Source organism: Aquarana catesbeiana, linkage group LG03 (genome assembly GCF_042186555.1).
Source record: "Aquarana catesbeiana isolate 2022-GZ linkage group LG03, ASM4218655v1, whole genome shotgun sequence".
NCBI lineage: Eukaryota > Metazoa > Chordata > Amphibia > Anura > Ranidae > Aquarana > Aquarana catesbeiana.
The window spans coordinates 154,290,099-154,311,183 of record NC_133326.1 but is presented as its reverse complement, the minus strand read 5'-3'; the positions used below and the strand labels follow the sequence as shown (position 1 = coordinate 154,311,183).

At 37.3% G+C, this 21,085-nt stretch overlaps 1 protein-coding gene across 4 annotated transcripts in view; it reads left to right on the top strand.

The window, feature by feature from the left end:
- LOC141134487 (carboxypeptidase A1-like) overlaps nt 1–21,085 on the top strand; it is a 42,300-nt gene that overhangs the window by 7,771 nt on the left and 13,444 nt on the right. For all 4 annotated transcript variants that reach the window (XM_073624015.1, XM_073624016.1, XM_073624013.1 and 1 more), the window contains exons 4-5: nt 12,017–12,115; nt 14,025–14,126. In XM_073624015.1, the coding sequence (XP_073480116.1) occupies nt 12,017–12,115; nt 14,025–14,126 (201 nt within the window). The remainder of the gene's footprint in view (nt 1–12,016; nt 12,116–14,024; nt 14,127–21,085) is intronic.

Sequence of the window (21,085 nt, the reverse complement as noted above, 5' to 3'; positions counted from 1 at the left end):
TCACTGGGAGCAGCCACCTCACTGGGAGCAGCCACCTCCTGCCTGACACTGGGCCCAGCCTCCTCCAGGATGATGGTGAATCCGGCCTCCTCCAGGCTGTCCATGGGCCTGGTCTCCTCCTGCCTGCCACTTTCCCCCCATTCCTCCTGGATGGACTCATCCTGTGTATAAAAAAAGGACAATAGTTTGAGTATATTTTTTTGGGTTCATCAATGACACACAGTTTGCTTCTCATGAATAGCAAATTCAATGTGAATACTTCTCTTTAATAAAAGAGTCTAATCAGACACCATAATTATTTCAAGCAGGTGCCAAACATATTTAGCCACTACTGTCAATTGATATGTATACCCAATTTTGAGTGCCAAATTATTTTAGACAATTATAACATCCAGTTAACATCATTAATATTAGTACAGTAAATATTTGTTAAAATAATTTACCTGACTCCAGATGGTCATATCTGGTTCATCCAGGATGGAAGACCCAGCTTGCTCCTCATCAGCCTCTGCTGGGGTGGAGGGAAGGGTGGAGGGAAGGGTGGAGGGAAGGGTTGAAAGTGATGGCCTGGCTTCATTCTGGTCATCCAGAAAACGGAGTTGATTGTAGTACCACAGCCTGGGTACATAAACATCATCTGCTGATGCTCCTGATCTCCTTGATTCCTGGATCTTCTTATGCTCCCTCTTATACATGTTCCTCAAGCCCCCAATTTTCTTGAGCAATGTCTCCATTGTTGCTTCCGGGATGGTCGCCTGGACAAAGGCCAGAAGTCTCTCCAGCGTTGACTTCCTCACATGCTTAGCATAATACTGAGGGTGTTTCACCTCCCACAAATTCCTCATCTCTCGATATTTGGAAATAAAAGATGTAAGGAACTCTGGATCCTTAAATAGGGGATTCATTATATCTGGAAAAGATGAAGTCACAAGACAAAAAACACTTTTATTATAGGTTTCGGCTAACCCCTCATCATCTTCTCCCTATGTAGGCCTCATCAATCTATCAAGCCATATAGGCCGCTTGCTACAAAGTCATGACCATAAAAACCAAAAAAAAAAAAAAAAAAAGAATATATCTAAAATTACCTTCGTTTTGTAACGTCCAGGTCCACTATCACCTACCACAGAACGTACGTACGACACGTGCGCAAGGCCCCTCTTTATACACTACGCATGTGTGAAACTCCGCCTGCGTCGCCCGCCCCTGACGTTCGAAATTAACTCATGTTCTCCGCCCCCTAATTCGACGCACAGAACGTACGTACGACACGTGCGCAAGGCCCCTCTTTATACACTACGCATGTGTGAAACTCCGCCTGCGTCGCCCGCCCCTGACGTTCGATTTTAACTCATGTTCTCCGCCCATTTTTTGTTACGGCGCGTAGTGGAGTTAAAGAATGGCGGAGACACCTGAAATGTTGACGACCTCAGGTAGTGGAGACAGCCCGGAGGCTGGAACGTCAACAAAATCTGTGAGGCCTAGATTTAAGGCCTCTAATATGAGTTTTAAAGAGATGGTGGAGATGGTGGCCATTCTTCACAAAGACGACTATGATGGGAAGTATGGGCCGTACGCACGGCCAAATTTGCGCAAGGCCAAAATAATGGCGAAGGTGGTGGAAACTTTGCAGGCATCTTTTGGGGTCCAGCGCTCCAAAGACCAACTGCGAAAAAGATGGTCTGACCTGAAACTCAGGGAGCCGGATCAATACCGACGTATCCGGAAAGTTCTTAAAAAAAGTAAGTACTTGTCGTGTTTTTATCTTGTGTTTATTACCTTGTATATTGCTCCATGTGCTTTTCCTTCCTATCCGATTTTTGTTTTCATCGTTTTAAACGATCTTTTAAGAAACCTCGTTAGTTACATATCTATAGATATATATCTATATATACATATACACATATATATACATGTGTATATATATATATATATATATATATATATATATATATATACACACATATATATATATACACACACATATATATATATATATATACACACATATATACACATATATATATATATATATATATATACACATATATATATATATATATATATATATATATATATATATATATATACACACACACATATATATATATATATATATATATATATATATATATATATATATATGTGTGTGTGTGTGTATATATATATATATATATATATATATATATATATATATATATATATATATACACATACATATATATATATATATAACTATATATAAATATATAACTATATATATATATATATATATATATATATATATATATCTAACTATATATATATATATATATATATAAATATATATAAACTAGAGAGAGAGAGAGAGAGAGAGAGAGAGAGAGAGAGAGAGAGAAATATAGAGATAGGTAGATAGATAGATAGATATAGAAATTTAAAACATTCTTTTGGAAGATTTGAAGTTATCTTAATTTTTTGGCTTTACATTTAGTTAGATAGTTTGAGATTTTGTTCCAGATATAGAGAGAGATCAAAAGATTAGTAACTATATTTTGAGATATTGATATCTATCTATCCGATATGTCTTTCTAATTTTAAATATTGAGGTAAAATAGGAACTCTACACAAACCACTTCATTACAAATGTTGGAAAATTACTATGTACTAAAATATCTGTGTGCTAATTAGATTAAAATAATTTTTTGTTTCACATAGGGGAAAAATCACTCAGCCAACCCAAAGCAAAACATGATTGGGAAATAAGCCCAAGTCCCATTGAGGATGTGGAGGAAGGAGAGGTGGGCGACATGGGCACCCCACCAGGTCAGTGTCTGACACACCAGCTTACGGTAATCTATGCATGGCTGCCTTTTATTTTATGTAATTTTTCTACTCTATTTTAGGTGATCTGGTTGTGCTGGAGTCAAGCAACAGCGCCACCCCCGAGGATGTTAATGAACTTTGCGACATGGGCACCCCACCAGGTCAGTGTCTGAGACACCAGCTTTATGGTAAGGTAAACTTATGTGTGCATATTTCTAAACATATTTTTTTTTTCATTCCACTTTAGGTCCAACTGACTATTTTACCCCAGACAGTGCCCAACGGCTAATTGCTCAAATCATGGCCTGGAATGGGGAGATCGATCAAATGCGGAATCGGCTGGATCGTATGCAGCAGGAAATGAAGGACATGATTGATGTTTTGGGTCGAATCTAAATGCCCTTTTTTAAACCCCAAAACATCAATCATGTCCTTCATTTCCTGTTTTGCTGACCCCATTCTGGGCCTTCTCTTTTTTGTTTTGGCCAGAACATAAATGGCTGTTTAAGCTAATGTAAAAAAGGAGGGCTGTTTCTTGTAAATACCTCACAAATCCACAAAAAATTAAAAATTGATTTTCAAAAAAACACAAAAAAAAAAAAAAAAAAAAATTGATTTAAAAAAACCAAAAAAAATAAAAAAATAGATTTTAAAAAACCCAAAAAAATTAAAAACTTGATTTTAAAAAACCCAAAAAAATTAAAAACTTGATTTTAAAAAACCAAAAAAAATAAAAAACTTGATTTAAAAAAACCAAAAAAAAAAAAAACTTGATTTCAAAAAACCAAAAAAAAGAAAAAACTTGATTTTAAAAAAACAAAAAAAAGAAAAAACTTGATTTTAAAAAAACAAAACAAAGAAAAAACTTGATTTTAAAAAAACAAAAAAAAGAAAAAACTTGATTTTAAAAAAACAAAAAAAAGAAAAAACTTGATTTTAAAAAAACAAAAAAAAGAAAAAACTTGATTTTAAAAAAACAAAAAAAAAAAAAAAATTGATTTTAAAAAACCAAAAAAAAATAAAAAACATGATTAAAAAAAAAAAAAAAAATTAAAAAACACTTGATTTTAAAAAACCAAAAAAACAAAAATAGACAAACTTTATTCAAAAAAAATAATAAAAACAAAAATAACTTGCTAAAAAAATAAAAACATAAACACAAAAATTGCTTTAAAAACCAAAAAAAAAAAAGAACACAAAACAAAACTTGATTTTCCCAAAACCAAAAAAAAAGCCTGTTTGTGAAAATCAAAAAGCCAAAAATAATTTTTTGTGGATTTAGGTATAAATATTTAGATATAATTATATTTTGCTACATTATTAAGATATCATTCTATTTTTGTCAATGAACATTTTATACTAAATGCAGAACTGAATGCATAACAACCATTAATAAAAACATCTCCTTATAGGAATTAAATAAATGTGTGGTTTGTTATTTCAAGGCTCAGTATCATTTTAGTTATAATTGTAAAAAAGTTGTTTACAGTGGCAATGGAGCTTATTTAGACATTTAAAATTACAATACAGTTGGCACTACAACTGCTCGACCATAACCTAGGAGACAGCCCAAAAGAAAGGCAAGCAATAAATATAATGCAAGATTTCATCAATAATTTTTTTATTGGCAAAAATTATATATCCTGGCCCATTGCAATGGCCCCCCTACCCATAAAATAATTAACATATTGCTGTCTAACTTGACGGGCACTTTGGGGGGCCAAGCCAGTACGGACAGTATCCAGGCCTGTAAGGTTGGCTTCTATTTGTCCGGCCTCAGGCCCAACTGTGCCTATATAATTTGGAGCATGCTTATTTAAAAAGTTGTGCAGAATGCAGCACGATAAAATGATAAAATTAAGTTTGTATTCCGCCAAATTAATGGCTGTTTGAAACAGGCGGAACCGGCTGGCCAGAATTCCAAACGCATTCTCAACCACTCTTCTAGCTCTGGCCAGCCGGTAATTAAAAACCCTCCTCTCCGGGGTGAGTGTTCTTTGGGGGAATGGCCTCATGAGGTGCTTGCTGAGAGCGAAGGCTTCATCGGCAATGAAGACAAAGGGGAGTCCTTCCACGTTATCCTCATCAGGTGGCAATCCCAGGCCACCACTCTGGAGACGCTGGCAGAACTCCGTCTGGGCAAATACTCCTCCATCCGACATCCGGCCATTCTTCCCCACGTCCACATATAAAAAATCATAGTGTGCCGACACCACCGCCATTAAAACAATACTGTGGAACCCCTTATAATTAAAATAATATGACCCCGAATGGGGTGGTGGCACAATGTGGACATGTTTCCCATCTATAGCCCCTCCACAATTGGGAAAGTCCCAACGGCTGGCAAAATGGGATGCCACAGTCTGCCATTCCTGTGGCGTTGAAGGAAACTGGGAAATCAAAAAAGAAAACCAAAATCAATTAATTTGTAAGCTAACATTGCAAGAAAATTAGACAATTAAAAACATTATTCCCCAGCATCAGTATAACATTCAATAATTTAATTCTTCTGGAATAACTAATATGGAAAGGCACACTTATCAGATTGCTCACCCCCTCTGATGGAACATTGATTACATTTTAGGGGGTTGTGAAATCCCTAAAAAAAATTACTTTTAGGACACGCAGGAATTTAGGGACTAAAAAGGCTACAAGACTGCAGTTGTCGCACTCTGCAGGTGCAGTTGCTAACCAGCTTACAGTAAATGAGGTAATGTAAAAAGGCATTCATGTTGCAAGGAGTACACAATCACATGCAAGGGCAATTAATGAAAACACTTTGAGGCTTGCATATGATTTGATGATGGAAATCAGCAGAGCTTCTGCTCATTTACTAAAGCACTGGAACAAATGCACTTGTAGAGTGCACATGCATTTTGCAAAGTGCCACATATATTTGCTTTAGACAAATCAACACCACAGAACATTCCAGCAAATTTTAACGAGGGTGGGGGTGGGGGGGTTGTGAAATCTAGATAATTGCTCATTAGCAGCAAACTATTTGGAGTGAGTTTAGGTGGGGGGGGGGGGGGGGGTTGTGAAATCTAGATAATTGCTCATTAGCAGCAAACTATTTGGAGTGAGTTTAGGTGGGGGGGGGGGGTTGTGAAATCTAGATAATTGCTCATTAGCAGCAAACTATTTGGAGTGAGTTTAGGTGGGGGGGGGGGGGGTTGTGAAATCTAGATAATTGCTCATTAGCAGCAAACTATTTGGAGTGAGTTTAGGTGGGGGGGGGGGTTGTGAAATCTAGATAATTGCTCATTAGCAGCAAACTATTTGGAGTGAGTTTAGGTGGGGGGGGGGGGGGTTGTGAAATCTAGATAATTGCTCATTAGCAGCAAACTAAATACACTCAAACAAAATACATTCCAAATGAGTAGACTAGGTGGATATGTTCCCATCACTTCATGCTGGGAAGGTTATTGAAGGAAAATATACATGCATGACAAAAAATAACAGGAAAAAATTCCAGCATGTGTGAGGATAAAAAGGGGACATTCACACTATATTGCAATGATGGTAAGTAGTGTTTGAAGCAAGAAATACATTATATTATCAAAGATTACATAAAAGAACATGTGATGCTAATAAAAGAAAAATATCTTACCTTAATATAGTCCTTCTGCAGGACCTGTATGATGGCAGAACAGGTCTCTGGGATAATGATCCCCAGAGCCTGGGGGGAGATGCCTGTCGAGAACTTAAGGTCCTGCAGGCTTCTCCCTGTGGCCAAATACCGCAAGGTAGCGACCAGCCTCTGCTCCGGAGTGATGGCTTGCCTCATGCAGGTATCCTGCCTGCTGATATAGGGGGTCAGCAAAGCCAACAAACGGTCAAAAACGGGGTCCGTCATCCGGAGAAAGTTCCTGAAATCCTCAGGATTATTCTCACGGATCTCACGGAGCAAAGGCATGTGACAGAACTGGTCACGCTGAAGCAACCAATTCTTGGTCCATGAACTCCTCCTCGCCCTGTTCATGGACTGGTCTTGGGCTGAAGAATAAACTACAGCACCAAGCACATACAATGCACGAGCTCTACGACGAGTACGTACAGGTAACATGGCTTCAAAACGGTCGGCTGGTCAGAACGCACTAAACAGAACGCACTGAAGAACAGCAAGGCCTGTGAAGAACGACCTGAAAATCAGGAACGAGCGGCCAATAAAACAAAGATTTCTCAATGCCAACTGACCAAACGCACTGAAAAGCAGATACAAACCTCACAAGCACAGACTGAACAACAGTTAAAACGAACTGAAAAATACGAGTCTCACAAGCGCGAATCGTCTCTCACCAAACTTCTACTAACACGAGATAAACACGAGATTAGCAGAAGGAGCCCAAAGGGTGTCGTACGGGCTATTGAACTTCCGTTTTATAGTCTCGTCGGACTTGGTGTACGTCACCGCGTACTAGGCTGTCGTACTTTTGTGTGGTCGTGTGTGCGCAAGTCCGTTCGTAACAAAGTCTGCCGCAAGTCCACCGAAGGTACGTCGGAAGTCTGTCGGACAGGCTGTCGGACTTTTGTAGACGAAAAGTCCGACCGTGTGTACGCGGCATAACAGGTTTTCTTCTAAGATTGCCCTGTATTTGGCTCCATCCATCTTCCCATCAACTCTGACCAGCTTCCCTGTCCCTGCTGAAGAAAAGCATCCCCACATCATGATGCTGCATCCACCATATTTCACGGTGGGGATAGTGCATTCAGGGTGATGTGGAGTGTTAGTTTTCTGCCACACATAACGTTTTGCTTTTAGGCCAAAAAGTTAAATTTTGATTCTTTCTTCCACATGTTTGCTGTGTCCCCCACATGGCTTCTCATAAACTGCAGACAGGACTTCTTATGGCTTTCTTTCAACAATGGATTCCTTCTTGCCACTCTTCCATAAAGGCCAGATTTGTGGAGTGCATGACTAATAGTTGTCCTGTGGACAGATTCTCCCACCTGAGCTGTGGATCTCTGTGGCTCTTCCAGAGTTACCAAGGGCCTCTTGGCCGCTTCTATGATTAATGCTCTTCGTGTCCAGCCTGTCAGTTTAGGTGGATGATGTCTTGGTAGGTTTGCAGTTGTGCCATACTCTTTCCATTTTCGGATGATGGATTGAACAGTGTTCCATGAGATGTTCAAAACTTATTTTTTTTTATTTTTATTTTTTTATAACCTAACCATGCCTTACATTTCTCCACAACTTTATCCCTGACCTGTCTGGTGTGTTCCTTAGTCATGATGTTGTTTGTTCACTAAGGTTCTCTGACAAACCTCTGAGGGCTTCACAGAACAGCTGTATTTATACTGAGATTAAATTACACACAGGTGGACTCAATTGGTTCCACAAAATTTTAGTTAAAAGTATCAGAGCAAAGAGGGCTGAATACATATTCACGTCACACTTTTCAGATATTTATTTGTAAGAAAATGTTGAAAACCATTTATCATTTTCCTTCCACTTCACAATTATGTGCCACTTTGTGTTGGTCTATCACATAGAATCCCAATAAAATACATTTATCCTTTGGGTCGAAACATGACAAAATGTGGAAAATTTCAGGGGGTATGAAGGCACTGTAATGAGTGTATGTTATATAGTGGGTAAGGTTGAATAAAGACACAAGTCCATCCAGTTCAACCTGTGTGTGTGTGTGTCACTACCATTTTTTATATCCCTGTACATTGCATTCACTAAGAAACACATCTAAAAGGTTTGTGAATTACACTCCCTGCTGACACTACCAACTGTGGAAAGGAGCTCCATATTCTTGCTGCTCTAACAGTAAAGAACCCCTTAGGCAGTTTAAAATAGTACTAACCGTTTGTCCAACTTTATTGTTTGGGCACTTGTCTTTCTTAGAGACCTTTGGTTAAACAGTTTCCTCTCAATGTTAGAGTCACCATTTAAATATATGTACAGTATCTCACAAAAGTGAGTACTCCCCTCACATTTTTGTAATTATTTCATTATATTTTTTCATGTGACAACACTGAAGAAATTACACTTTGCTACAACGTAAGGGGGAGAACTGAATGAATCAAGGATGAAAAAGGATCTGGGGGTCCTAGTAGATGACAGATTCAGCAATAGCATGCAATGCTAAGCTGCAGCAAGCAAGGCTAGCAGACTATTAGCATGAATTAAAAAGGGTATTTATTTGGAGATAAAACTATAATTCCATCAATTCACAAAACTCTGGTTTGACCACATCTTGAGTATGCCATTGAGTTTTGGTCACTGGTCCTCAGGAAGGATGTTCATGAACTGAAGAGAGTCCAGAGATGGGCAACAAAGCTAATAAAAGGGACTTGCTGACCTCAGTTATAAAGAACGACTATAAACATTAAAGTTTTTCCCCCCTGGAGAAAAGTCGCTTAGAAGGGGATATGATCGCAATATACAGTATCTCACAAAAGTGAGTACACCCCTCACATTTTTGTAAATATTTTATATCTTTTTATGTGACAACACTGAACAAAATTACCCTTTGCTACAATGTAAAGTAGTGAGTGTACAGGTTGTATAACAGTGTAAATTTGCTGTCGCCTCAAAATAACTCAACACACAGCCATTAATGTCTTAACCGCTGGAAACAAAAGTGAGTACACCCCTAAGTGAAAATGTCCAAACTGGGCCCAATTAGCCATTTTGCCTCCCCGGTTTCATGTGACTCATTAGTGTTACAAGGTCTCAGGTGTGAATGGGGAGCAGGTGTGTTAAATTTGGTGTTATCGCTATCAATCTCTCATACTGGTCACTGGAAGTTCAACATGGCACCTCATGGTAAACAACTCTCTGAGGATCTGAAAAAAAAATGTTGCTCTACATAAAGATGGCCTAGGCTACAAGAAGATTGCCAAGACCCTAAAACTGAGCTGCAGCATGGTGGCCAAGACTATACAGAGGTTTAACAGGACAGGTTCCACTCAGAACAGGCCTCACCCCCAGATCCTTTTTCATCCTTGATTCATTCAGAAGTTCTCCCCCCTTGCATTCATTCTTTTAGCTCCCAAGTGCATTAGTTTACATTTTTTTTAAATTAAACCTCATCTGCTATATAGCTGCCCACCTCTCTATTTTAAATAGGTCTTCTTGTAAAGTTGCTATGTCCTGTTGTGAAGTTATTGCCCTGCTTGGCTTTGTATCATCAGCAAATACTGAGATCGAACTACTTATTCCAACCTCTATATCGTTTATGAACAAGTTAAACATAATTGGTCCCAGGTTAGTGCCCTGGGGAACCTCACTCATAACTCTAGACCATTCAAAAAACATGCTATTAATCACAACCCTCTGGATGCACTCCTGCAACCGGATTTCTATCCAGGTACATACAAAATCATCAATGCGTAAAAACCTTAATTTGTAAATTAAGCGAGGTGTTGTATCAAATGTATTATCTAGATGAAAACTAGATACACTACATCTACAGTCCTTCCTTTATCCAAATCTATATTTTAACTCCACATAGAATGTTTTGTCTGGCAAGAACAGACTTTCATCGAATTCTACATTGGTTACTACTAATGATACTGCTTTCATAAAAAAATTCTTGGATGTGGTCCCTTATCATTCCTTCCAATAGTTTTCATACCATTGATGTTACGCTGACTGGCCTGTAGTATCCATATATATATATATATTTTGCCCCTTTTTGAATAATGGTACCCTGTTTGCTTTTCACCATCTGCTGGTACCATTCCAATCAGTAAGCTGTCCTTAAAAAATAGGATTAATAGTCTGGCTATAACAAGGCTAAGTTCTTTGAGAACTCTCAGGTGTAAGCCATCTGGTTCTGGTGATTTATTCACATTAAGTTTTTTTAGTCTTTTTTAAACACTGGTCTCTGTCAGCCACAATGGTACATTCAATGTAATGTTATTAACATTACTGTCTTGCTTATTATACTCCTCTTTGTAGTTCATAGAAACTCAAATAATGTCTTTAATAAAATTGCATTCTCCCTGTCACTTGTGACCAGTTGGTATTTATCTTTCTTCATCTCCACTGGTGATCATCTTTTATGGGGCTAATATGTTCTGACCTAAATTTTGTTACTAGTAATATACTTAAAAAAATGTTTTAACTTCTTTTATATTTGTTGCCCATTGTAATGCCATTGTTTAATATGTCTTTAAAACATTCCCACTTTTTTCAGTGTTCTTTTTCGCAAGAATGTGATACTATTCAGTATGATTATACTATTGCCCTGCCTCCCCACCCACAATTAATTTACCATTTGTTTCGTCCCTTTGAAGCTTTAGCCATAAAAACCCCACCTCATCACTAGCCCTGTTAACAATGTCAACCCCTTCATATTCACTATCAAATCACTCTTGACATACAGGCACACCCCTCCCCCTCTTCTACCTACCCTTTCCCTCAGATTCAGGGAGTACCCTTGGGTAGTCACAAGCCAGTCATGTAAGATGTCAAAACAGGTTTCTGATGTTCTCACAAAGTCAAAATCCTCCTCATGTATCAGAAGTTCTAGTTCTTACATTTTATTAACCAAACTTCTAGCATTTGTGTACACGCCTTTTGCCTTTAAATTTTGTACAAGTGCATACTATTTTATTCTTGATGGCTCGTACAGTATAGTAAGATTCAGTACATTGATTCACTTGTTCACTGCACTGTATAACTCTCGACCCCCCCCTCCCACACACACACACACATACACACACACACACACGCACACACGCACACATTCTTCTTCCCAACAGAGCTGCACCCTCCCCATTTACTGTACTGGTACTGGTACAGGAAGTATTTCTGAAAATACTATTTTGGAGATGCTTTTCTTTAATATAGCACCTATTTTCCCTGAAATCACTAAGGACTATCCATCTTCCTCTAACTTTGCCATTTGTACCAATATGTACCATAACAGCTGAGTCTTCCCCATCCCCACCCAATCTGCCCATCTGATCTGCAATATGCTGAACCTTATCACCCAGTAAGTAACATACTCTTTGGCAATCATAGTCTATGTAACAGATTGCCCTATCTGTCCTTAAAAAAGGGACCTTACCATTAACATCTTTGTATCTTTGCTTGCTGTCCTGCCCCATCCTCACTGGAGTAGCTGTTCTCCTAGCAGCTAGAGGAGGTATCCTGCTTTAGCAATGCCACTCCCCAAAACCACACAACCAGGCATATTTATTGGGATGTATCCTAAGGACTAACTTCTCTAATATTTTAATCTTTCTTCAGGAATTACTGGATCAGGAACAGAAGGAAATGAAGGAGTCAAAATCCCGGGAAAGAAGTTCTAACAGTTTTATTTATTCTACATACCATGCACTGGATGAGGTTGGTATAATTCCAGATTTGAATAAGCATGTGAACACCACAAGTAAAATAAATGCTGGCTCCAATACAGCAATACTGACATACAGTAGGCAAAACAAGCAAAGTACGGGCTCCATAATATACATTTTTTCATATCTACCCACCGCTGCATGTACTATCTGTACATTCATCAATTATAAAGTACATCAACAGACAATGTACAGTAACTAGCACATTAAGCAGAACACAAGCAAATTACTTTTTCTGGGGAGGCACCTATGGTTGCAGTATGAGCTGACATGACATTAGTTGTCACAGTAATAAAAATATCAGAGCACTTTTTAAAGTGCTGGTTTCCAGACTGTCATCCTTATTCTGACTCTACCTAGTCTGTCCCCATTATACAGCCAGTCAGTGTAAACTTTTACAGCATGTAATGTCAAAACTTTTTTTTGATATATTAGGGAAGGTATAGAAGCCCCCTTGTGTTTTTATTGCAGCTTGCATCTATGTTGGGAATATTCACTCTCTACTTGTTCTGCTAACTTTTGTGACTGATAGAGAAAGTGAGAGGAAATTCAAAATTTAGTAAGCTGACACCAGAATAGATGGTAAGGAGAAGTCTTCCAATGGGTGAAAATGTTCCAATGACAACTGTTTAAGATGGATATTCCCCTCACAGGGAGTCAAGGGAGATCTCTCTACTGAAACTCAGATAGAAAGAAAAAAAATGTATGCCTTTAGAAATATTGTAGTGTACCTGGTAGACAGAGATGACTGTGGTTTTGTCATTGATGTGTATATTATTAACTTTAACACAAAAAACACCTATTCTTCTTTGCCTTTCCCATGCTATTATAGCCCTCCTAGATGCACCCTTTCCTTGCAATTGCATCCTTTGGCTTTTGAGGTTTGTTTACACCCTGTTATTGATCTTCTGCGCACCAGTGCCACGCTTACCCCTAACGCAGCTGGCCCGTCACTATTGCTGGCTACTGTATTCTTCATATATAGCAGCCCCCTTTTCCCATATAGCAAGCAGGCTGACCCCTACTCGGTTTCCCCCAGGACTTCTACACAATGCTATAGTACCTGGCTACCACTGAGCAAAGCAAAGAGGTACTTGTGGTTGCCTCTGTGGGAAACTTGGCAAGAAGAAAGAAATGGCTGCACATCCAGAAATCCTGATGCCATTTCGTAAAGATTAAGCACAAGATGTATGTGTGAAACACATCTACGTGACCATATGTTGATGTATTTGGTTTTATCCTTGTGAATAATAAAAGGCATCGGGATTTTTGGATGTGCAGCCATTTCTTTCTTCTTTCCAAGTTTCCCACAGAGGCGGGCTGGGGCTGGCACTCTATGAGACTCTCCAATTAGTCTCTCATCACACACCTGGAGCAGTGGTTCTTTTTCTTGAATACTTGCGGTTGGCAGACAGGCAGAGAGGTTCACTGGCAGTCCTCTTAAAAGGCAGGCAGAGTTCAGAGAATAGTAGTTATCCGATCTGAGGTCATACACAGGGAAATCCAATCTACCAGAGCAGGGCAGACAGACAGAGAGCTTGATCAGGTATTACACATGTTATCACACTCTAACACACTCTATTACAAGCATGAGACTGAAGGTTTGGCTGGCTTAAATCAGATTTGGTCTTTATTCAGAGACTGGCCACATTAACCACCTTGCAAGTGGACAGACAGACAAGGAGAATGTCACAGCCTAAACCAGGATACTGGAATGAGAAGCTATGATGGAGCAGGAGCGCATAACCTCCTGACAACCACCTGTATCTGCATAGTAGCATCTCATAGGGTTTTTGACATCATGCTAAAAAACAAATTTCTAAGTAAAAAAAGCACAAAGTCTTCATATTTTTATTTACAGAGGACATACCAGTTTATTATGTTGTATTCATTTTTTGCAGATTTACAGCTGGATAGACAATTTCATAATGGAATACCCAAAATTGGTCAGCAAGATTGATATTGGTTCAAGCTCTGAAGGTCGTCCAATATATGTATTGAAGGTGAATTATCTGTTATTTTCATTTCTACAGCTTTACCTCTTGGTAGCCAAACAAAAAATGTTTCTTGCCTAAAACTAAAAATGGAACAGATGTAAACGGATGGCATCGATTTACACCCGTTCAGATCTGTCTAAATAGAAAAGGACACAGATTTGTTCCGTTTAATAAAACAGACCTGAACAGACATGGAAGTAGGTAGAGTAAAACAGACGATCATCCGTTTACATCCACCCACATAAAGACATACATTGTGGTTCAATCTGGATCCGTCTAATAAACTGACAGATAGATCCAGACTGATGTGAAAGGGAATTTACAGTTACTATCATTCAAAATGAAGAACTTGGAAGAAGTGATTAAATGCAACAAGTATCTTATATAAAGAGAAAACTCACGCACTAGGGCCTCCACAATGTGTAAAGTGAGCTGCTAGCACAATACCCCAGCAGCGTATCACAGTGTAAAAAACAAAAATATGTGCAGCGCAAAAATGAAAAATTATGATGCAAAAAATGGATGTAGACAAAAAGCACGTGATACTAAGGCTATGTGCTAATGGATTTACCCATAATAATCATATAAACCTGTATAACTATACAATCAATAAAGGGACTGTGCATAACTATAACAATTCATAAGTGAAAAAATACACCAATACGGATGTGGAAAAAATGTACAATATATATATATATATATATATATATATATATATATATATATATATATTTATATTAGGGATGCAGCGATACCATTTTTTTTACAACGAATACGAGTAAAGATACTTTTTTTTTAGTACATGCTGATACCAACTACCAATACCTACAGCAACTGTTTTGTTTTCACTTCAGCTGTCAGCAATGGTACAAAGCATTGAAAAGTTATTTACAAATGAAATACATTTTTCTATTTTGCGCTTTTTCAATGTGAAATGTGTAAATATATGTTAATCTATATGTGTAAAAATATTCACTAACAAAGCAAACAAAAAAAGTTTTAATTGTTTATAAGATAGATGTGAAAAAAAAGCAGGAAAATAATAAATAAATGGAGGAGAATAAGGAGTTAATTAAGGCTGATTAGAGTAAATTAATAAGGGGTTAACAGAGGAACATTTGTTCATGCCTTTGATCTGCAGATAGAGAAAGAGAAAGATACAAAAAGAAACAATGTTTCTTTTTATTTTAGTGTTGTTATAAACATTGCTGGCTGCTTTTTTTGACAGCTCCAATTACCCAACTTCTTTAACACTTCAGCTGTCAACAGGGGAGACCCACTGACAGCTCAAAAAAATGAGCCTGAAAGTATCGGTTTCAGGTATCGGTGAATTTGCACGAGTACCGATACTTGTGCAAATACTCGGTATCGGCACCGATACCGATACTAGTATCGATGCAACCCTAATATATATATATATATATATATATATATATATATAGATATATACACACATAGTGTGTATGTGTGTGTGCGTATATATATATATATATATATATATATATATATATACATACATATACTGATCGCTAAAATGTTAACTGAAATTCAAATAGATATATAAAATTATGAATATGAGAAGTAATCAACTCATATAAAGTGCTATAAAGTGCATAAGAATAACAAGTTTATGAAAATAAATTACTGTAAAAATAGAGAGAAAGTAGAGGATATCCAGTTTCCCAAAATAAATGAAGAGAGGTCACGCCACCCTAATGTGGTAAAAAGAGGCTTACCAGAAACTTTTGACCACAATAAAGCGGTCAATATAGGCCTTATTACACTATACAGCTCCAATCCCGGTCTCCCAGAAGATACAAGGCAACCACTCAGCAAGATAAATCCAAATAGCTCACCAATTCATAGGTATGGGGATAAAAAGAAGAAGAAGAAAAAAAAAGAAGGCTAACCATAGTGAAATCCCGCAAGTAAAACCAATATTTATTCAAAAAGTAATGCACTTACAGATTGTTTTTATACAGCACGCCAGTGTTAACTCCACATGTAAGTAAAATATCCAAACGCCAGGTTCCAAAATGACCGCCATTTCTAAGTAACTACAATTCTATTCTGGGAGATGGAACTCACTGGGCATTGGCCATCGTGCCTTATATACAGCATAGAAAAGGTGAAATGAGGCTTTCAAAAATTTTCCAGCATATCAGAGACACTTCTTGCTGTCAAAGTCAAATGTCACTGCCCTCTGCATAAGTCAGTGTCCAGGAAGATTAGTCACAGATGGAACTAAAGGCTTAGCTGCTGATTTTTAACAGCAAAACAAACTTTGCATATCAGTTACAGTGTTAGTAAGTCTGCTTAAAATGCACATTTTGGGCCAAGAAGTAGTATATTTGAAAGAATTTATAGAGTTGATAATGTAGGTAACAGTATGTTTACATGCTTAGGTCACTGTTTAATGTATACATGGACACTGGACAAAAAAATCAGTTATGGAATCCTGTTAATTTTTCCTTGTCAAAGTTTTTTATTGAATATTCACAGATAATTTATACAGATGTACGATATAATCGATTCTTAAACAAATTAACGAAGCTCAATTATATAAATACAAAGCATAGTTTAGATTACTACTATATGTTATTAAATAAAAGCAATAATACTACAATCATCTTTTGATCCGTATTTAAGTAAGATATTTAAACCTCTATAGTTATGATATGAACAAAAAACAGTTATTTTTGTAAAAACTCTATATAAGAATAAATATCATGCATGGGAGCTTCAAAAATCACAGGATAGATATGGATAAAGTAAAGATAGGAAGGGAGAGGAGAAAGAAAGGAATGGATAAAGAAAGGGGTAATGAGGTCCACAGAGTTCAGTCAGGAGCCACCTTAACGACCTGAAACAATAATATTTGAAACAAATCCTATCTAGAAAATTACCAAGGTAAAAGTACCTTCTTATCAAATGCTGAGGGTATAAAATTATCTATCCATGGTTGCCACAACTTTTCATATCTAGTGATCCTGTCCGTTTCAATGGCTAGCATTTTCTCTTGTATCATTATATTATACATTCTATGTATGGTTTCTTTGCTACCAGAGTTGGGGATTGCCAAGCTTTTGCTAGTGTTTGTTTTCCTGCCGTGAAAAGCTGTGTCAGTAATTTGAATTGTGTATGTGATAAAAATTCTGGTTTTAAGTTAAGTAGCGCCATTGTAGGGTCCAGAGATAAATGTATATTGCGTAGTTTAGACGCAATATGAAATATTTCCTTCCAATAGTTTTGTGCAATAGGGCAAGTCCAAAAACATGAAAGTATGTACCCAATTCTGTACACCCGCGAAAACACTGAGCCAAATAGTTCTGTGTATATTTAGTCACCCTGACCGGTACCAGGTACCATCTTGTTAATACTTTGTAATTGGCGTCTACAGCCAGCATATTAGGAGATGCTGATTTGGTTACTGACCATATTAAATTCCAGTCTGCACTCTCAAGTGTTTTCCCTAGATCCTCTTCCCATTTTTGCACATAAGATGGATTTTCTGAGTTGAGTTGGGTCAACCCTTGAGAGTACAGAAGGGATATCAATCCTCTGGCATGTGGTTCATTTTTACAGATAACTTCGAAATTAGTTAATTTGTTTAGGGCTGTGTTCGTGCTTAAAAAGGGCGAGAAAAAGTTTTTAATTTGGGGATATCTGAAAATCTCTGAATTGGGTAAGCCATATATGTCACAAAGAGTGGAAAAGGGAATGAAGGATGAGGAGTCCGCAAACTTATGCATGGTAAGAATATTTAATGATACCCATTCTTTAAAATATTTGGGAGAAACCCATGCAGGGTAGAATGCTGGATTTCTATAGAAAGACAATAGAGGATTATGAGTAGATTGCAAACAATTTCCTGTTTTAAAACTATCCCAGAAAGATATATAGTGTTTAGTGACAGGATTTCGTAAATGTCTACGATCTTTAGGCGAGATCCAAAGAAGGTTCGATATTGATATAGGGTCACACTCAGCCGCTTCAATAGAAACCCAAAATGGGATTTCTTTCTGTACATGGTATTTAGTTAGACTAGCTAAGTGTGCTGCCCGATAATAACATGTAAAATTAGGACATCCCAATCCTCCATTAAGTTTGGGGAGAAACAAAGTACGTTGTTGTATTCGTGGCTTAGATGAACTCCATATGAATGCCATTATTCTCTTCTGTAATGCCCTGTACACACGATCGGACATTGATCAGACATTCTGACAACAAAATCCATGGATTTTTTCCGTTGGCTCAAACTTGTCTTGCATACACACAAAGTTGTCGGAAAATCCGATCGTTCTGAACGCGGTGACGTAAAACACGTATGTCGGGACTATAAACGGGGCAGTAGCCAATAGCTTTCGTCTCTTAATTTATTCTGAGCATGCGTGGCACTTTGTGTGTCAGATTTGAATACACACGATCGGAATATCCGGCAACAATGTTCTATCACACATTTTCCATCGGAAAATCCTATTGTGTGTACAGGGCATAAGAGTCTTAGGAAATAGGCAGGAACAGGGATTGGTAAAACACGAAAGAAATACAAAATTTTTGGTAAGATTGTCATTTTTATGGCATTAATCTTTCTGAATCATGACAGCAAGAGGTGGGACCAGGATTTTAGTAAGTTTGTAATATTTCTCAGAATGGATGGATAATTATCTGAAAACAAGTTTGACAAGGAAGCCGATAAATTAATCCCTAAATAAGGGATCGCTCTGTCCATCCAAGCAAAAGGTGACCCATCTTTGCTGAACTTAGTTCCACATTTGAGAGGGATATGTTTAAGACATGACATTTTTTAGGATTAATATGTAGACCTGAAATAAATGCAAATTGATTAAGTTATGAAATAAAGTTGGGGCCAGTTATTTGTGGGGAAGACAGAAAAAGAAGGATATTGTCCGCAAATAGACATAATTTATATTGATATCCACCAATTTCAATTCCAGTTATAGTGGGATCCAATCTGATCATTTGAGCTTGTGGTTCGATTGAGAGGGCAAATAATAGGGGAGAGAGAGGACATCCCTGGCGTGTACCTCTATGAATATGAAAGGGTTCAGATTTATAACCTGCATATTTCACATATGCTTTTGGGTGATTATAAAGTGCCATAATCCAATTTATAAAGTTGGGGCCAAAACCCCATTTTTGTAAAGTATAATGTAAATAAGGCCAAGAAATGGAATCAAATGCTTTCTTTAGATCTAATGGCTACAATCAAATCAAGTTTAGATCTAATGAAAGGAAGCAAGCTGGAATACGACGTGATCTAGCAATCTGCGCCAACAGTACGGCTCTACGTATATTATTGCTTGCTTGGCGTGCCGGCATAAAGCCAATCTGATCTAGATGAATTAATGTTCCTATGGCATTTTTTAGACGAGTTGCTAGAATTTTCACTAAAATTTTAATATCAATATTTAACATTGAAATAGGGTGGAAATTTGTGCAAGATGTTTCATCTGAATGTGGTTTTGGAATCATACAAATGATAGCCATTAGTGATTTATGTCTAAAAGATTTGTTATCCAGGATATTATTAAATGCTTTAGTCAATGAAGGGGAAATGATATTAGTAAAAGTGCGGTAATATAAAGCAGAGGAGCCGTCGGGGCCCGGTCTTTTATTTAATTTTAGCTCTTTAATAGCTGTTATTACCTTTACTACTTCTATGGCTTTTTCCAAATTTGTGTTATTAAAAGGAGATATTTGGGGCAGAGTTATCTTCGAGAAGAAGGATTCTACTTTATTACAGTCAAAAGTGTTGGTCTCTGAGTATAGATTACTCAAATGTGAGCTGACTTTTTAAACTATTTTTAAAGGATTACTCATATATATATATGTTTTTAGACAATTTAAGTTTAATTGGTTTAGAGGATTTGTTTATGGAATCAAGTGCCCGCGCTAGGTAGGTACCAGGTTTATTAGATTTTATGTAGAATGCATGTTTAGTGCATTGCAATGTTTTTTCAGTAGATTCTGTGAGAAATAAATCATATTCCAGTCTTGCTTTTTCTAGTTTATTTTTTGCCGATAGAGTGGGATTAATTTGAAAGGCTGCAAAAGCTGAGTTAAACTCATTTTCCAATTTCCGCGCCAGATTTCTGCGTTCCCTCTTACGTATTCCTATTTGTTGTTGGAATATCCCCCTCAGGACAGGTTTATGTGCTTCCCAGAGGGTTAATGGGGAAACTTCTGGGCATGTATTGTGTTTTAAATAATCTTTTAGAGCCTGTTCTATATTTGTACGGTAAGAAGGTTGTTTTAATAATATATTTGGTAAGTACCATGTTGTATCATGTGCTTTGGGTATGAGGGATGCAATAGAAGTGAAAACTACATTGTGATCTGATCATGGGATAGGGATAATATAAGATGTGATTATTTCTGGTAACATTCCTGCTGTCAAAAATATATTATCAATTCAACTGAATGATTGATGTGGATGTGAGAAATATGCATATCTCCTTTTTGCTGGATTGTTTTCTCTCCAAGAATCAACTAAATTATAATTAGAGAGGAGATGAGAAAGAGATTGTTTGGTTTGATTCAGAAATGGGATATAAGGGGATCTATCTAAAAATGGGAGTATGACCTGATTGGAATCCCCACATACGATGAGTGTGCCCATTTTGTGAGATTGTACTATCTGAAAAAGGTGTGATAAAAAGGGTACAGGATTCTTGTTGGGTGCATAATATGAAACAACAGTTATTGCCATGTCCAAAACATATCCAGTAAGTATTAGGTACGTGATAAAACGCTATTAGAGTGCCCCTCTGTTTAGTTTCTGTTGAAGCTGTGAATACTTGTGGGTAGGAGGAACTAAAAAATTTGAGTGTAGATTTATTTGTGAAATGGGTTTCTTGTAAACACACTATGTGTAGGGATCCTGTTAATATTTGACTATTATTTAGAACCAAAAAAATAAAGAGTTTGCCCTAAAATGCTGT